At 41.8% G+C, this 16,867-nt stretch overlaps 1 protein-coding gene across 1 annotated transcript in view; it reads right to left on the reverse strand.

Annotated features, from left to right (window-relative positions):
- Nucleotides 1–7,260: 7,260 nt before the first annotated feature.
- Nucleotides 7,261–16,867, reverse strand: part of crispld1a (cysteine-rich secretory protein LCCL domain containing 1a) — a 14,795-nt gene continuing 5,188 nt past the window's right edge. Inside the window, exons 3-15 of the mRNA XM_031850425.1 lie at nucleotides 14,638–14,756; nucleotides 13,500–13,632; nucleotides 13,266–13,381; nucleotides 12,943–13,043; nucleotides 12,659–12,850; nucleotides 11,932–11,992; nucleotides 11,772–11,838; nucleotides 11,492–11,622; nucleotides 11,317–11,360; nucleotides 11,124–11,196; nucleotides 10,949–11,024; nucleotides 10,719–10,852; nucleotides 7,261–8,507 (exon numbers count right to left, since the gene is read on the reverse strand). Coding sequence (XP_031706285.1) covers nucleotides 8,456–8,507; nucleotides 10,719–10,852; nucleotides 10,949–11,024; nucleotides 11,124–11,196; nucleotides 11,317–11,360; nucleotides 11,492–11,622; nucleotides 11,772–11,838; nucleotides 11,932–11,992; nucleotides 12,659–12,850; nucleotides 12,943–13,043; nucleotides 13,266–13,381; nucleotides 13,500–13,632; nucleotides 14,638–14,756 — 1,299 coding nt within the window. The 3' untranslated portion in view covers nucleotides 7,261–8,455. The remainder of the gene's footprint in view (nucleotides 8,508–10,718; nucleotides 10,853–10,948; nucleotides 11,025–11,123; nucleotides 11,197–11,316; nucleotides 11,361–11,491; nucleotides 11,623–11,771; nucleotides 11,839–11,931; nucleotides 11,993–12,658; nucleotides 12,851–12,942; nucleotides 13,044–13,265; nucleotides 13,382–13,499; nucleotides 13,633–14,637; nucleotides 14,757–16,867) is intronic.

Raw genomic sequence — 16,867 nt, forward strand, 5'->3', positions numbered from 1 at the left:
GAGAGAGAGAGAGAGAGAGAGAGAGAGAGAGAGAGAGAGAGAGGATTCCATGCTTAGTTGTTTGCCAGGTAAGCATTTTTACATGTGGGCGGAGGAGTGAAAATAGAGATCACACAGGCAGAGTTATGGTAATGATGTGCTCCGGGTTCTTGTACTCAAGCTTTTTACAGCAACCCATATCAGCCTGATATGTTAATAGGCACAATGGGATTTGGGTTTGATTAAATGTCAATGCCTGAAGGAAAAAAAAAAAAAAGCAAGTGTGGAAAGAGGGGGGAAAAAAGCTAATTTCTCAGAATAAGAGATGTGGGCTGTTCTGGGTCCTTGGCCATCCAAGGAGGACATTGGTTAGTCACACAATATAGGACAGCTAAGGTTGTGTATAGTCCCAGAGGATCAAGCTATGACATGTTTGTGATTTACTCCATAACAGCTAAAAGTGGTTGGAGGGCCTCTCTGTCCTTCTCTAGAAGGTGAGTCGTGAGAGTGGGAGATTCAAGAGGGTCCTTTCCTTCAATCTCAGATGTGCGTATATTAGTAGAGCGTATAAACCTATTACAAGGGTTCCTCGCGTTGCCAAATTAACCAAAACATGTTATCAGAAGAGCTGAGGATAAGATTTAATTTGCGGCAGCGTGTCAGCTTGTTCAAATTCATGGCTGGCAGATACACCTTGCATGATTGTCCGTTCTCAATTCTGGCTTATGTACAATGAGATAAAGTGTGCATTTGCATTCAGAGAAGATTTATAATTGTAAATGAGCGCAGGACTGAGATAATTAGCTTCAGAGGTACACTGTGTAGGTACACCAACGATCATTATGGTAATGGGGGAGGATGAAGGGTGAGGAAAGTGAGTGAGGGAAAGCAGGAAAGAGATGCAGATGGATGAGGGTGAAGCAGAGGGGAAAACACAAAAATAGGAAGAAGAGAGGACAGAGCATGGTCGCAATGAATAGAAAAGGAGTGGCTCATTCTCAGGGAAAGGCTATACCTCCTGCTGGTTTGACCTATGTCTTTGTGTCCTAAATTGGGGTCCATCTCATGCCACAGTTAGGCTGAACCCAGGGTTGGATCTCTGGAGACGTAGCTGTTCTGTTGCTTTGGTGTTTCTCATAGACCGAGGGAGGCTGAATCATCCCACTCAGCTCCTCTTGGAGGACAAGAGGAGTAAGGTGACCTCCCCCCACTACCTCAAGAGTGATGAGACACCTCTTTCTTTCTTCTTCCTCTTCCTCTTTCTTTCATGCCACGCAGCTAATTTGGAGACCAGAGGCAGAATTCATAGACTGTGTATCATCAAGTGAAGGAGGGACTGGTCCTGGATCGCTGACCAGATGTGACCATCTCATTCATTTTAATCATCTTTCAAAGTCAGAGACACTTGATGAATTAGACCTTAATATCTTTTGGAGTTATTAATCAGTCTGCATAATATCTTTTTAATTCAATTTCACGTGATAAAAACACAATTATTTTTCTTGTCAACACATTATTTTGAATTTATAAGACTGACATCATTTCTGTTATCCTTTTTATAAATGACATTTGGGAATTATTGAGTTCCTCGCTGTCATTCTTTCTCCTGTGCCCTTCACAGTGAGGGTGAACTACAGAAGACCTGACATGAAGCTAGCAGGGACTCATGCCGAAGGACACCACAGCAAAGCAGATGCTAAATGTCAAGAGGGTGTAATCCAGGGTCTTGATCTCAAGGTGCTAACCTGCACCCCCTGAATCTCAAGGTCTCTAAACACTTAGGTAATTATACATTCATCAACACATGTGGTGCTGTGTCTCTTTAACTCGTCACAGTCTCTCCTCCCTCCCCCCAAAAAAGAGTGGAGACAGGCAAGCGTGACTAATGTGGATGCCCTGTAGAGGGCAATATTGTCTGCTGCATTAGGGGGAGTACTTTGAAAGGGCTCTTTAAATGTCTTAATGTTTCTACTCTATGACAATGAGATCTCTGTACTTGTTCAATAATTTAACAAGGTGATGAATGAGCAACATATAAGTTGTATAATAGATGTTCTATTTTGCTCCATAAAACCCCGAAAATCAATCAGTTTAAGTGCTGGGGATTTAAGCCAAGCTGCATTATCCCAAATAAAAACCCAGATGCTTTGTTGTTGCTGAAATACAAAAGACGAGGTCTTTATCGCCTTGCATCTCATTTAATACGTCAACAAATGATCAGGTGCAATTTCATGGATTTCTTTGCAAAATGTGTCTGTCCTGTCCCTCAACTCCGTGTGAAAACAGTTTGGAGAACTATGATCAGAGTAGCAGAGGGTCAGATTTGGCTAAACCTACTCCCTGAGAGCTGCAGGTTATTGGCTTCCTTATTTAATCTGACAGATTTAATATAAAACAGGTGATGCTTGTGCTTCTCTCAATGGCCGTGGCTTGTGGGCCCTTCTTCGGGATTGGCAGAAGCACATGACTCCAGTGCTCTCCGTCCAGGTCGGGACAAAGCTACTCTTTTACCTCCAGGGCCCGCTTCACAACGGCTCATGTGTGAGCATGGAAAAAGTGTGGAAATCAAACCTCCTCTGTAAATACACGAAAGGTCAGCGATGACGTCAGAGTCCGGGGACAGCCTCCTCCGTGATTTTGCGGCCTGTCGCCGATGCCTGATTCGTTGCAGCTCTTTATATTTTGCACTCTTTGCTCCCTGATGATCCCAATTTAATTGCACCAGAACACTTCTGTTATAATTGTGTTTGCTGCATCACCCACTGCTCATAAGTCTGGCGACTGAACTATGTAGTGCAGGCAGCTACAAAGGGGGCTACTTTTTGCTGACTCGTACAAAATCTTGAAAACAAACATATTCTGGGACTCCTTTTGATGCAGTTTACTATTAACTGTCGTTTCTCATGACTTTTTTCACGCTGTGCTCTTCTCCCACTACCCATGGGCCCTCTAGGCTTGGGCCCAAAGACTCTCCCACTTCATCTTTCTTCTATTATGACTGACGGCAAAGAAGTGTGCCCATCTACCATGCATGGCCTTATTGTTCGGCCGTGACCCTCACCTCGACTGTATGTAGCTTCTTCAGAGTGTTCCTTGTTGCCTTGCCAGGCATCTCATACTCTGTTTCTGTTCTTCATCAACATTTATTTTTCTTTCCTTTGCAAACAAGTGTTTCTTTTACTTGCAGGTCGTCCGATTGTGTCTCGGATAGGCAGGGCTCTTTGAAACTCAATCCATTTCCTCTATTATTCATGGCGTTGTGTGTGAAGATTAATGCCACATTCCTGAGCTAGTTTTGTTTTTATCATTGTCATTAATGCAATCACATCTGGAGCATAAACAGGACACCTCTGCTAGACGGCTCACTTGTAGAAATGTGTTCTGTAAAAGTAAGACTTCTATGAAACATTGATGAATTATACGGGTGTAACGAGGCTTAGCATTTGGTCCAGGCACTTGCATGCCTTCAAACAGGAGATATGAATTGTCTTTTGTATGTGTCCAGATGATGTGGACTGTCATTATTTATTCAGACTGGACAGATCTAACAGCAGTCCAGTCTGGGAGGCAGCCAGCCCCTCCTGGAGAGGTACTGTAAGCACAACTTTCCCTTCTCCACAGTGCCTGTTTTTGGAAAGGTTTTTACATGTGGCCAGCATCTGCATCCAGAGCATATAACTGCTTCACTGACACCCATTTATACAGGAACAAATATCAGTGTTAGTGTCTTATGTGTGCAAATTGTTGACAATAAATCACCTGATGAACAGGTCCCCCCCCTCCCCCATGGTAATAAAGTGTTGGAAAATATGTCTGTTGTCCTGTCTGACAGAAGTAAGATGAATGTGTATGTTCATCATTGTATGCATACAGATATGTCTGTGTACAAGTGAGACAGTGAGAGACAGCACAATAGCTAACATGTAAATATATAGATGCACATTATTGTGTTTAGCATAATCTGTCAGGAGTTACTTTGCCAGATGTTCTCGATTGTTTTTTTTACTCCTACCTTCTTAATTTCCTATCAAACAAAAGGAGCCTTTTCTCTTGGAAAGTCTAATTTATTTGTGCTGGGCCAAAGAAAAGAGGGAGTTTTTGATCTGTTGAAGCCTCTTGCAATTAACCTGATACAACACATTGGAAAAGTCTGAGTTGCTGACATCATGCAGCTGCTGTAGCTTCAGCACTCTCCAATGGCACTATTTTGTTCCAGGATTTAATGTGCAGCACTAAAGCTCACATTGCAGATTATACCAGAATACTATAACCATTCAAGTGAAGGTAACCATTGGTTTGACAGTGTTGGGTCACACTGGTCACACCTCAGTAAAACGGTCCAATAAGAGAACCATGTAACATACTTTATTGCAGTTTGACAAGTTTTAGTACTACTTGTTTCCATGCTCCACATGAGCACAGGCTAGATACACAAAAACATTTAACACATCTTCAGTCATCCTGATTGATTTTAAAGTATCAAGTTAAATAGCTTGTATTTCAGTAGAACTGAACAACTGAATGGTCTTGAGCACCAATTTGACTGCATGTTATAAGATGTTCAATTTCAGTCAAGTAGTTGGGTGGGTTGGTCACAGCAGAGCCAGTTGGTAATGAATGTTTATTATAAATCAAATGTCTAAGATTTGTCAGAGGTTTGTTTTAAAAGCACAGAGGCCTAAAATAACTCGATAATTATATGAGTCACCTTGCCACTCAGGAAAAGCTTGCTCTCCACCAAAGTACCCACTCCATCTTTGAAAAAACACATTCACAGTGTGGCTATGTACATGTAATATTTTTGGATCATGAGGGGAAAAAAAACCCACTCCCTGTCAGATTTGATGTTTTGTTCATCTGCCAAAGTAAAGGTTTGACAAGAAGGAACACAGTCATTACCACTGGCAACCATATTTTTTCACCTTGGTGTGCTGACGGCTTCCCTGACTGCATCACTGCTATCTGATTCCCATCCAACCATAGTGGGACAGGCAGCACAGACATAGCACAAAAACAAACAGGTGAGCGAGCGAAAAAAATACAACGAAATCCAAATATATAGCACATGCACACACACACACATACCATACAGCACAAACAAATGCACAAGCACATTCAAACTGTCTGCCTGCCTTTCCCCCCCCCCCCCTTTCCCCAGGTGTATATGGTCTCTTTGACACAGTCTGCCAGTCTGCTGCCATGCAGCGCCACATTTAGCCCTGCAAGAAGCGCCAGACTGCAGCTGAGCAGAGCACAGTGAGGAGGTTATTAATGCCCTTCCTTATTTTAAGTGACAGTCTGAAAACACCGGTGGCACCATGCAGACCCTGCGAGCTGCAAGCTTGTCTTTCATCCCATCTGTCTTCACGGCACTCAGTCTCCTTGGCCCTAATGGGCCTGTGGCTGTCGCTCTGTCAGTTTGCTCGCAACACACCCTTGTCTGTCTGGTGGGTCGCAGATGAAGGAACACAACGATTTATCACCATCAATTGATGTGTTGCACCTCTTCCATGAAATCATGCAGTATTTTTTTTTAACTAATAGTGTCCAACAATGCTATAAAACTGCTCCTGCAAATTTCTTTTTTTCGGGAAACTTGAATCTTGTATTGTTGTTATAAACTCTAAAAGTTTGGAAAGGATGAACAATTCTGCAGATGCTATCCCAATGTCATGCTCATGAAGGTGTCAAAACATCACGCTGCTTTCTCTAGCCTTCAAGTTATCTCTCTGCCCTTTCCTACGTCCCCTCTTTCTCCCTTTCACTACGCTCGTCATCCTCTTACCTTTCATTCATCAGAGCCCCCGCCACCTATCACCACACCCCGCTGTGAGTTTTGACACCTGTCTGATGTATGCCTCTCTTTTCTCTCACAGGACCTGGGCGCAGATGGACAGCCTATCAATCACTCCGCAGCCCTTTCTCCTGCAGAGCTCAGCCAATCACAAGTGATTGGGGTTTGATCTAAACGTGATGTGTCAGAGCGTAAATGAGTGAATGCTTGCACACATATTTGAACATGATGTCAAGTTTTCAACCTCATGCAGAGACGCACACGCACATTTATCTCCCTTTTCTCATGCTTCACGACCAATAACTTGTTTTCCATATGTTGTGAGGGTCAGAGTGCATGTAGCATGTACTCCACCAAATGCACAATTAAATCTGCCAATGCAGATAGATATGTGAATGCAATACCCACTAATTTAAACCCATAAAACTCATACAAAATGCATTTCAGAAGGTGGCATTCATATTGTGTCACTGACCCAAAGGCGTCATGTAAGATTACATAGCACTTGTCTGGGCAATAACAAAGACTGGCAGCCTGAGTCACAACCTATTGCAGCCCTCCAGACATCATAACACTGTCGGGACAAGGATATAGTGGAACCCATTACGGATTGGTCATTTCACTCCATTGCTGCTCAAAAGCAAATGAGGAGTGACAACTCAGCTCCCTGGTGACGGACACTAAGAGGAAAGCTGGGACATTTAAAATAAAACGCGTCCGCTCTCCAAGGTTTGGATGAATAAACAGTATGGATATCAGGGAGGGGGTTGCCACATCCTGTGAGACTTTGACGTTGGTAGTGCAGGCTTCTCCCTCAAACGCGGCAATGGATCTGGAAGTCCAGGGAATTGGGTTCAGTTGTCATTCGACCCACAAAACCTACCACTTCAGTGACTCCCTGCGGTACTTTGATCTTTGACTCTGCATACTTATCCACTGGGTAAGAGCAAATGTAAAACGACTGATTGCCAAGGAGGTTTTAGAGCAGATTGTCAGCTTTAATGTGCGGGCATCATGACCCATATCAGATGAACTGTTCCAGGACCACTGACAAGCTTTCTGTGAACATGGCTTCCCAGTTTTAGAATGCCAATATTTGATCATTTTAAGATATAGCTTTTTTACTTTTAGACTATTACATGAGTATTTTTGTGTCAGTCTGCAACTTTAAAAACTCATCCCAGATTTCTCTTTGACTATGTTTGAGGTAAAATGAGTCAGTGTGGTGGTTTTTGTTTAAGCAAACATGAGTTACAACAATGTTACTTTCAAGAATTCTTCAAGAACAGGAATGAACATGGCACACCACCCTATAATCACTGCCAGCAGGACATCTATCATTAACATAAGTTTGAAGGAGACATTTGTCATTTTCTAAGCTAAAAAATGTAGGAATTGCAATTTTTGGGGCAGTGGCTCCGAAACAGATACTTCAAGTGTTTTTAAACACTTGAATTATGGAATAAGGCGCCTTAGATGTTTAGTTCTAAAGGTATTGATAATGACAACAAAGGCCAATTATAATATAATCAGATTTCTGCCATTTTTAGGTGTATATAGTCCAAATGTAAATATGTTTGCAAACGCATTTCACGTTGACTTTGAGTGATTTAAATATCAGAAGCCAATGTCTGAGAGAGAATGGTGTTGGTTGGAGTATTTTATTGCAAAATGGACTTTCCCTAAAAACCTGAGGTAGGAAAATATGTATGATGCAGAAAGAAACGGTGACAAAAATACAATGAATTGACCATTATATCGATTGCAGCTTGTAAGAAAAGCTGAGAGCTGGTCAGAAATATGAGCAAATATATCTGTTGATTCTTCTACATTGTACACTGTATGAAATATAATTGTTGCATGGTATTGCTTCTGTTTATCTATGTCAAAACGGAAAACATATATGGGGTAACAACATCCAGTAAAATGCAATGCATGATAAAGTCTGACACATGCTGTATAGGTTTTGTTTCGAGAATGACAACTCTGAGGGATGAGTATACTTCCCGACCTGCAGGGAGTTTTAACTAAACCACATCATCTGGAAACAAACAAAACCCATCACACTGGCAATTGCAACAGCAATAAAACATTTTTTTTAAACGTATAGCAGCATCCTTTATAAATCATATTGATATAGAGCATAATCATATAAAAATAAATGCACAATTTGTTCCCCAATCATTAAAAAACGTACAAAACATGACAAGAGACCTCTCCAGAGCACAGGTAAAAATGTGCCAGACTTGATACAATAAAAATGATTCATCCTTAAGTGCCATTATAATGTTATATCATAGGATTGCTAGAATCAGTTTTATACTGAATCATACACAGCTATTTGTTAAGAGGGCAAGGTGATGGCACAAAGACACACGTGTGATACTATTTACAAATATCTACAACATTTTCAGAGATATTTACAAAGTTTTCAGATATAAATTTCCTGCTAAAGATGACAAATTGTACACTCAGTGCGAGTGAATACTGCCAGTATCTCATTGTGTATGTGTCAAGTTTTTTGTTGCTCGGTTTACGCCGTCATGGAGACGACCTCTAACCCCTGGAGTGTAGCAAAGCCAGAAACATTTCAGTCATTTGAGTTTGACAACAGGGCTTGATTACTGCCTATTCAACAGCCCAAGTGTGCTTTCTGTTTGGTGAAGCCGCCCTCTGGGGCACTCAAATCACAGCGAACACCCGGAACGCCTTTCCTCCAGGAGGGTTTTGAAGGCTACAGGGAAACGAGAAAGAAGAGGGAGAGTCAAGTCTGGATGGCAGCATGTGTCAGATACAAAACACGTCCCAGCCTTTTGCAGAGAGACGTAGATGACATGCACACACAAGCAAATAGACTTCAGGTTTTTACGGAGAAGCGTCCACATCAGTGTTGTCTGACACTTTAATGACAGATGGGACACAAACAGATAGAGGTTCGGGCTCCCTGACAAAACAGATAAACCAGCCATTTTTACATAAACACAGGGGGACCTTTATGTGTTAATCCAACAAAGACAGACATGTTGTGAAGTTAAAGGAGACAGATAAATGATGGGCAGATACTAACAGACATCAGGCATCTCAGTGAAGTGACAAAGAATAATGTGATGGAGAGAGGAAGGGGAAGAGAGAGGGGAGGACAGAAAGAGATGGGGAAGGCCATAGAATAAATGAGTGTGTGTTTGTCCTCTACGCAGGTCATGTTAACAATAGTCATTCTGCAGACCGTAAAACAACCCAAAGGTGGTGCAATTTTATATTTAAAAAAACAAACTAGACCATACTATACAGTATGTGGGTCACTCTTTAGCTTTGAACAGAGGCTGGTACAGACCTGTAACCTTAATGCTGTTGTAAAGTGTTGCAGCATGATTCAACACATGCTCTCACTTTCTTCTCCTATGCAAACACAAGCTCCCTTCTTTGCAATTCCCTTTCAGCCTCAGAGGACCCATTATGGAGGAAGATGGTGACAAACAACTATTATTATTATTATTATTATGAAACAACGCACGCATACCCAAGGATTAATTAAAATAGAACGTTGTTCAATATCAGAGAGGCATTGAACATTATTAAGATGTATCCTGGTCAAAAGCGTATACCTTCTCGGTCCTCTTGATGCAGAACAGCTGTATTATCTCCTGTAGGGGATTTTTGAATTGGGCAGGTATTTTATTGCCTGGCTTATGGTTCCTAACACACCAATAGCCACTGTAAAACCAATGAAAAAAACAATCTTGTTTGCTGCTCTGAGTTAGCAGGTGGTTTCAAAGATTGTCACCCCTCCTCTTCAGAGTAGAAATGGGAAAATAATGGGGCAATATAAGCAAAAATATACTTCTATGAAGACGATGCAGTGTACTTGCTCACCTGCTCTTTCCTACGTGAGATCCTTTGTCCTAAAAGTATGTTTTGGGATGCCTTTGACACTGAGTGTCACATTGTCACAACAAGACTTAACCGTTAAACTACTATGTCTGTGAAGCCGGATGTGTTGCATATGTTTTATCTTTTTCAATCCTCACAAAGCTTACCCCTCCTTATATTTCATGTGTGTTGAGTTTACTTGCAAATTATCCACATGGCCTCTACAGCTGCAGTGATTTGGTCCCTTTAAGAGTTCAGATGCAGAAAGTCTGTCGTGTTTCCCACTGTTGTTGACCAACTCGTACTGTATTAGAAGAACTAACCTAATGCCTACACCTTCTGTTAAATCCTTACCTTTTTAAATTGCTTCTTAACAAGGCTAAGGTAACAAGCTCCCAGTCCAGGATATTCCACCTAAGCCGACCAAGACCAAAGTAAGACTATAATGGTAATGCAAGATGTTGCCTCTATTGTGCATGGCCTGCTTTCCACTTGATCCCCTTTGTGTTTGATGCCTTTCACTCGATGCATTTGCATTTGTTTGTCACTGCTTTGCATTCTTGCTTTTTTGTTTATCTGCGCCACCATATTAAGCTTTAGACCCTTGTCTGCTCGTTGCCCTTTTTTGACTTACTACCAAAAAAACAAACCCCTCCCAGAACTACATTAAGATGCACTCATCTCCTCTGCACTAATTGCCAAGCTATTCATTATTTTAAACTGGAGGCATGTTAATCACCCTCCCATGCACACTGCATGAGAGATGTAATGAACTGCCTGCATATTGAAAAGACTAGATCCACAAGGGAAGGCAGAGTGGATCCATTTCTCTTTACCTGGGAGCCATTGATTTCTCATTCCTTTTCTTTGAGGCTCAGAAGATTAACCCCTTCACTGTCCAACCAAAGACATAATACTGAAATAGGACCAGTTATCTCCCTAAAAAATGAAATCTATAATAGAATGCTAACCACCCTCTGATTTTGACTTTGTTTTTTACACTTTATTTATATTTCTATTTGCACGCGCATACTAGCCACTGAGGTCAGCTTGGGCTAGATTAGGCATGCCATACCTCTCTGAGGAAATGCCATTTTGGTATGAGGCAATGTAGTGTTTCCGCTTGTCCACTGGCATTACATCGACATAGCCACCCGCATCATTCCGGATTACTCCAGTGTGGATCGCTGCTCGGCATATACTGGACTTCTACAGAGGTATGCAAGAGAAAGGTTCACGTAAGAAACATTGACATTGGACATTGGTTACCCAAGTGAAGAATTCAGCTTCAGTAGCTTGACTTACATCGGAGTATATTTTGGTGCCGATTACTCGGGATATGTGAGGATTTTCTTCTAAACAGTTTCTCGGGCAGTATAACCTAAAAATAGAACAATTGGACATGGTTAATAACTTCAACTTACATGATGCTGGAGAACTAAACGTATGCATGCAGGCAGACATAAAGTCAGGTTCATACCTTGGACAATGTTTTGCAGGCTTTTGGTATGAACACATCTGTGCAACTGTGGTTTCACATGTGATGGCTTTGACTGTAAGAAAGAATTACAGGGTGTGTCAACACACACCGTTGCAACACAGCTTATAAAGAGTAATGTCATGCAAAATGTTACATCTCTCTAAGAACAGTGTCACATTTTTGTCAGACTAACCTGCTACTCTGGAAACTGTGAAGGAATTAGCACTCAGATATTTTCTGTCAAGAGGAAACACAAACAATGACATGAGACTACATTCTTTTCACTTATTGTGAGAATATTTGACCAATCTTGCTATCAAATATCATCAGTATAAATCATGGTGATGTTTCTAATATTATTGTCTCACCCAAGAGACTGCACTCCGTTCTTGTTGGATTTGATGAAAAAGTCTTTTCTGCCTTGTCGTGTCACATCCATCCATCCTCCGTCATTATCTATGACACCGGCATGTAGACCAGCTCTGCACACACTGGATTGCTGCAAATAGAATATTTGATTTACAACATAATATTGATGGCCTTTTGCTGACACAGTTGTAAGCAAGTAGCACTTTAATGTCTCTATTAATTGGCTTAATATTGACCACATCATTTGCATTACTCAGCCTGAGGAACTGAAGTACTCACCATTTCATAGTATACTGTCCCAACTACTTTTCCTGTAGCATCTAGGCACCCAGCTGGACACTCATATCTGTGTGAATAATATGGGAAAAATAAGGTGAAGTGAACCGAATACTCCATTTTGTAGTGTTGTTGTTTTTATTATATTTAATATGAACCGTACCTATTACATGGTGTTCCTTTACACTGATCTCGGAGCTTAGTGTCACAGATCACAAACTGAGCTGAAAAGCATAAACATAAAGGCCTTTCAGTGCTCGTACAGGAACCAACATGTATGAAGTGGCAGCTCTGATGCAGACGACTGGTTTCTTAAAGGCTGAGTTGAGAGACACCCAGCGAGGAACACTGTTCTAATGCTTCAAGAAGCAAAGAGAAGAATTCCTGCAACGAGGTTCAGGGTGGTCAGCAAATCTAGAGGAAGCCTCTCAGTTTACAAGCACAGGCCCGTTTCACTGCAGAGAGGAAGCCATTTAAAAACCGCATGGAGCCCCTCTCGCCCCTCAACCCCTCTCAGCCGGCCAAAAGCAAACACATACTCGGTGGATCATGCTGAAATAGACCCCCCCTCCCTGCTCCAAAGAGTGACTTGCAATATTAAGTACACTTCAGAAACTGTCAAGGTTAATCAGGGAGATGAAAAAAGGCTGCAAAACATCAAGGCAATTTAAGATAAATTGCAAGAAAAAGATTTCCGATCAAGCACATTTTTTGTGCTTGTTGTCTACGAATGATTGCGGGGTAAACGCTAAATTATTTGGTTTTGTCCCAATTTTTTTCTTTTAGATCATGTCCTAAATTTCTTGCCACCTCCCAATCCTAAACCAGATCTACACTCTCCCTTTTAAGATGAAACTAGATCCAGAATAAACAGTTAAATGACAGCTTACACATCTGCTGTGTGTCGACCGCTTCATTCTTCTGCAGGTCCTCTGTGGGGGGCTTGGTGGGGGCTGGAGCGGGGAAACTGGGAGGCTCGGGCTTGGAGGCCCTAGACCGGGGCTTCTGTGGAGTATGGGGGGCCTCCGGCTCAATGAAATTGTTTTCTTCTGTTTCCTCTTGTGGAGGGTTAGAGCTGTCATCTTCAAGTAAAGTCACAAAAACAGGGTATATTAAGCTTATTCTTCCTCAGGCTTTCCAGCAATATCTTTATTTATTTTTTTCAGTCACATACCTTTGAAGCAGAGGTTGTCCTTGCAGCCTCCTCCATAGCTGGGAGGACAGGCAGAGCATGAGGTCCCATGTTTGTAAGGCGAATGTCCCCACCAGTTTCCCCTGTTCAGGTAGTATAACAGAAGTGATTGCACAAAACACATACTGCTTTAAAATTAATAAACCATATTCCTGTCCAACCCCTTTGTGTGTGTGATGATTTTGAACTTCAACTATGAGTGAAAGAAACGTTCAAAATTCAGCAGCAAATTAACATAAATATTGTTTCAACCTGTATATCAGTCACATGCAGCTGTGAACGGACCTCACAACAAAAGTGCTTACTTTGGTGAATAGTTGCAGACAAGATAGAGGGCTTTGGTCCAAATCTGTCCCCACACATTCATGTTGTAACATATGTTGATGGCACACCCAATTCGACTGCTGGTGGCCCATACCAGCTGCGAAAAGAAAAACAAGACAGACCATGAAAAACAGATTATTAAGTCATAAATCACTAAAGGATGAAGTCTAAAGAGGAAAAAGGGTAAAGAAATGGTATGATCCAGACCTAGCTACCTGTGTGTAATGAGTACAAACTGGGCCGGAGCATCTGAAGGGGCAATAGGGGTCACACTCCTGAGGGTAAGGGAAGGAGTAGTCTTTCACCTCATCATACCAGGCCTGCACATGGAACGTGGGTGGGCGAAACCTGGGGAGATGAGTAAGCGTATGTACCTTTGATGACAATGTTCCAAAAAACATTTCTATTGTCTTGTGTCTCTTTTGGTGTGGGAGTTGGTATTGTGCATCAAAGCTCTTTTCTAGAACCGATATGCATATGCATGTTACCCATAGTCTACAGTTTATTAGTGCAAAACAAAGCAACTCTTGGATTTACAAAACCCTAAGTTGTTTGGCAAAAATGTTTCCAAGATACAGGTGGTAGCTAAAGAGATAACATACAGCAAGCATCTCATAACTTCAAAATTTAGCCTGGCAAGGTGTCTCAAGACCCAATCAAAAGATAAAGTAATTTACACAACACTGTACATATGTAGCTACCATTTGTAGTAAGCACAGCAATGTAAACACAGCTGTTGCCATTAAGAATCTAGCTTTCAATCAAACATTTGTGCTCTCTGAAAAGACAGCAGTGACCAAAGCTTGCCGCTAATTTGGCAGCATGTGTGGTTAGTCAATCTGATTTAGAATCAAGCGAACATATTTACTGTGAAGTGATATGATTAGATGTGGAACAAGAGTCTCGTATGTGAAGCAGTGCTGTTTTCAGACGCTCTATGGGAGGCTGAGTGTACAAATGTAGCAAATGATATGTCCTGTGTGTGAATGTGTTAGTGTTGTGAAGGAAATGGCAGAAAAGCTAACTAGCAGTTGTGGTAAACTAAAGCTCAACAGAATAAGTGACCTATTCCTTACTATTTAAAAAAAACAGTCTGAGCCAAATATGGCTAACTACTTATCCAGGATAGTCATATTGTGATTTTAAATTTTCCAATGGGTTCCCGGCCAACATGGCAGCCGAAAAGACTCATATTTTGACCCTGTCCAAGTTCACATTTGTATGTTACTGTGTCTGTAAAATCAAATTACACAACAATTCTGTTCTTATCGATGTTCCTATCCACAGAATTAGACGCAAGCCTCCGTCACAAACGATAAATTAAAAGACTGCGTATACTCAATTCTTGCTTACCTTCCCCAGTGTGCTCCCAGGTTCTGTCCGATCTGTGGCAGTAAACTGGCAGGGCCGTGCTCCCACAGACAGGTTTCTGCCCACTCCTCTGCTGTACGCTCCAACTCTGTGTCCCACACCTACACGGGTGATGAGATGGAAAAACAATAGGAAGTTTTCAGGATTACGTTTCTTAAACGGAAAATAATAAAATAAAGCGACTCAGCGCAACACAAAGCTGCTTGTATTGCATCTAATGAGCCATAAGATATAGCGATGTCAGGTCAGAGAACGGCTAGTGTGAAACTGGAGAAATTCACTGCCTTGTAGGGTTTGTTCAGCTGTCAATGATGTGTGGTGGTATTCAAACCCATACTGAACAAGGATTAATTATCATATGTCATGATAAGTAATAGGGACAAGGAGCGGCTATGGCTAAGTAACTGCACTAATCTCTAAACTAAGTGCAGAACTATGTTGATGTGTTCCTGCTGCTAAAAAGATCTTTTTGACTCTCTTATTGCTGCTCAGCTGACTTTCCCCAAATGGGTTTTCCCGTGGGATCGGCTGTTATTCCAAAAATGCAAAAGCTGTTTTTTCTTAATACCTACCATATGTCTCTGGTGAAATGTCTGGGTGCAAGCTTTTGTTTCACTTTACCGCTCTCTGAATTGCCCTCTCAGTTAAGTTTGGCTCTGGTTGGATACTAAGGGATCATATTCCCACTCTGGGGTTTTCTGGGAATGCGAAGAGTGTCCTTCCTTTCTGCTGACCTACATTCTTCCATGAAAAAATGTTAGAAAAACTCCAGCTGTAATTCCTCTGAAGTGCACTGTATGTGCCTTTAATTGCACACCTTCACTTTCACCTTCAGTGTGAGTTATCGAACTTAACAGGTTTCTACAAGAAATACAATTAGTTTGTGTGTGTGTGTGCATACGAATGTGTTTGGGTGCGTTAGCCTTAGCATACCAGCGGAGGTGTCAGAAGTTTTCACATCTCACACTTTGGGCCCTGGAAGTAATAGCTTACCCTCACTGAAATCTCATCCAATAACAGACACTAAAATAACTCCCTCGCTTCCTCCACTACCTCCTTCGTCCGTCACCCACTTACAGTCTCACCAGAAACAACTGCTGTTCTCTGCATTACTCCCGAAACACACACTTACCTAACAACAGGATGTCTGGCAGCGCTGCAAATTAACTCTTAACTCTGAGCAGTTTCTTCAGCTATTTCTGGGAATCCAGCTTGCTGTTGAGAGGACCTATTTGTTCAAATTAACCACGCTAGGGACTCTTCCATATTGGCACAGTGTTCTATGTAAGATTTCAACACAAAGCCTCGTAGAAATGTTACATAACTGACATATAGAATAAATAAGCTGTTGGAGGTGTGGAGTGTATTTTTCAGTCATTTCTACATGTGCAAAGAGGGAGCACGTTGGTGTTACAGCAACCTTGTGTGCAGTTGCCTGTAGTCTGTCTTGCACAATAAGGCCAAATGATGACTGACAGAGCCAGGGGTAAAACAGGAATGAGAATTTGTTTACCTGAAACTCTATCTCTATCTTTGTGGGCAGTGAGCTGAAAATAAATGTCAGTGTGTCAGTATTGTCAGATCTGTTTTGTTTTGTCCCCAGTTATCCCTTTTTGCCAGTACAACAGCGTACGATGCTAAAACGGAAACATCGGAAGAGATTTGAGCCTGGTCATCATCAGTAGTGAAAGAATGCAATTCAGTAATTATTTTGAGCTCCGATTTTCTCTACAAGTGACCTTCTTGCACAAAAAGAAAAATCAATGTTTACACTGATAAGCAGACTGAAGCACATTGCTTAGAGCTGTGGTAATTACGATCTGCAAACAATCTGCAAACCACAGCACATAGGACGCTCTGTCCTTGAGCGGGGTCAACACAATGTGTTTGACCATTAATGAATGGTTATGGGTCGGAAAACATTCAGCTGGCCACAACTAAGATCTCACTGGCTACAGTGTCATGAGGGGGGTGGGGGTGGGGCCAGTTTATATGATCTGTGATGCTCTCAAAGCCTGTCTTAAATAATGATGAATACAAGCAGCACCCTTGCAGCTGAGGAACTCATTCCATTGTCCCAAAATTGAACTGAAAAAAAAAAGGCAGAGACACATAATTTTCAGCTGTGGAACCTGATGCAGAGTGCAGTCGGCTTGTCAAGCTGCTGTTGCTAGGACAGTTAGCCCAGCAGGGGAGGCCGTGTAACCAAGAC

This window comes from Anarrhichthys ocellatus, unplaced genomic scaffold (assembly GCF_004355925.1).
Source record: "Anarrhichthys ocellatus isolate YVR2014 unplaced genomic scaffold, GSC_Weel_1.0 scaffold10, whole genome shotgun sequence".
Lineage (NCBI taxonomy): Eukaryota > Metazoa > Chordata > Actinopteri > Perciformes > Anarhichadidae > Anarrhichthys > Anarrhichthys ocellatus.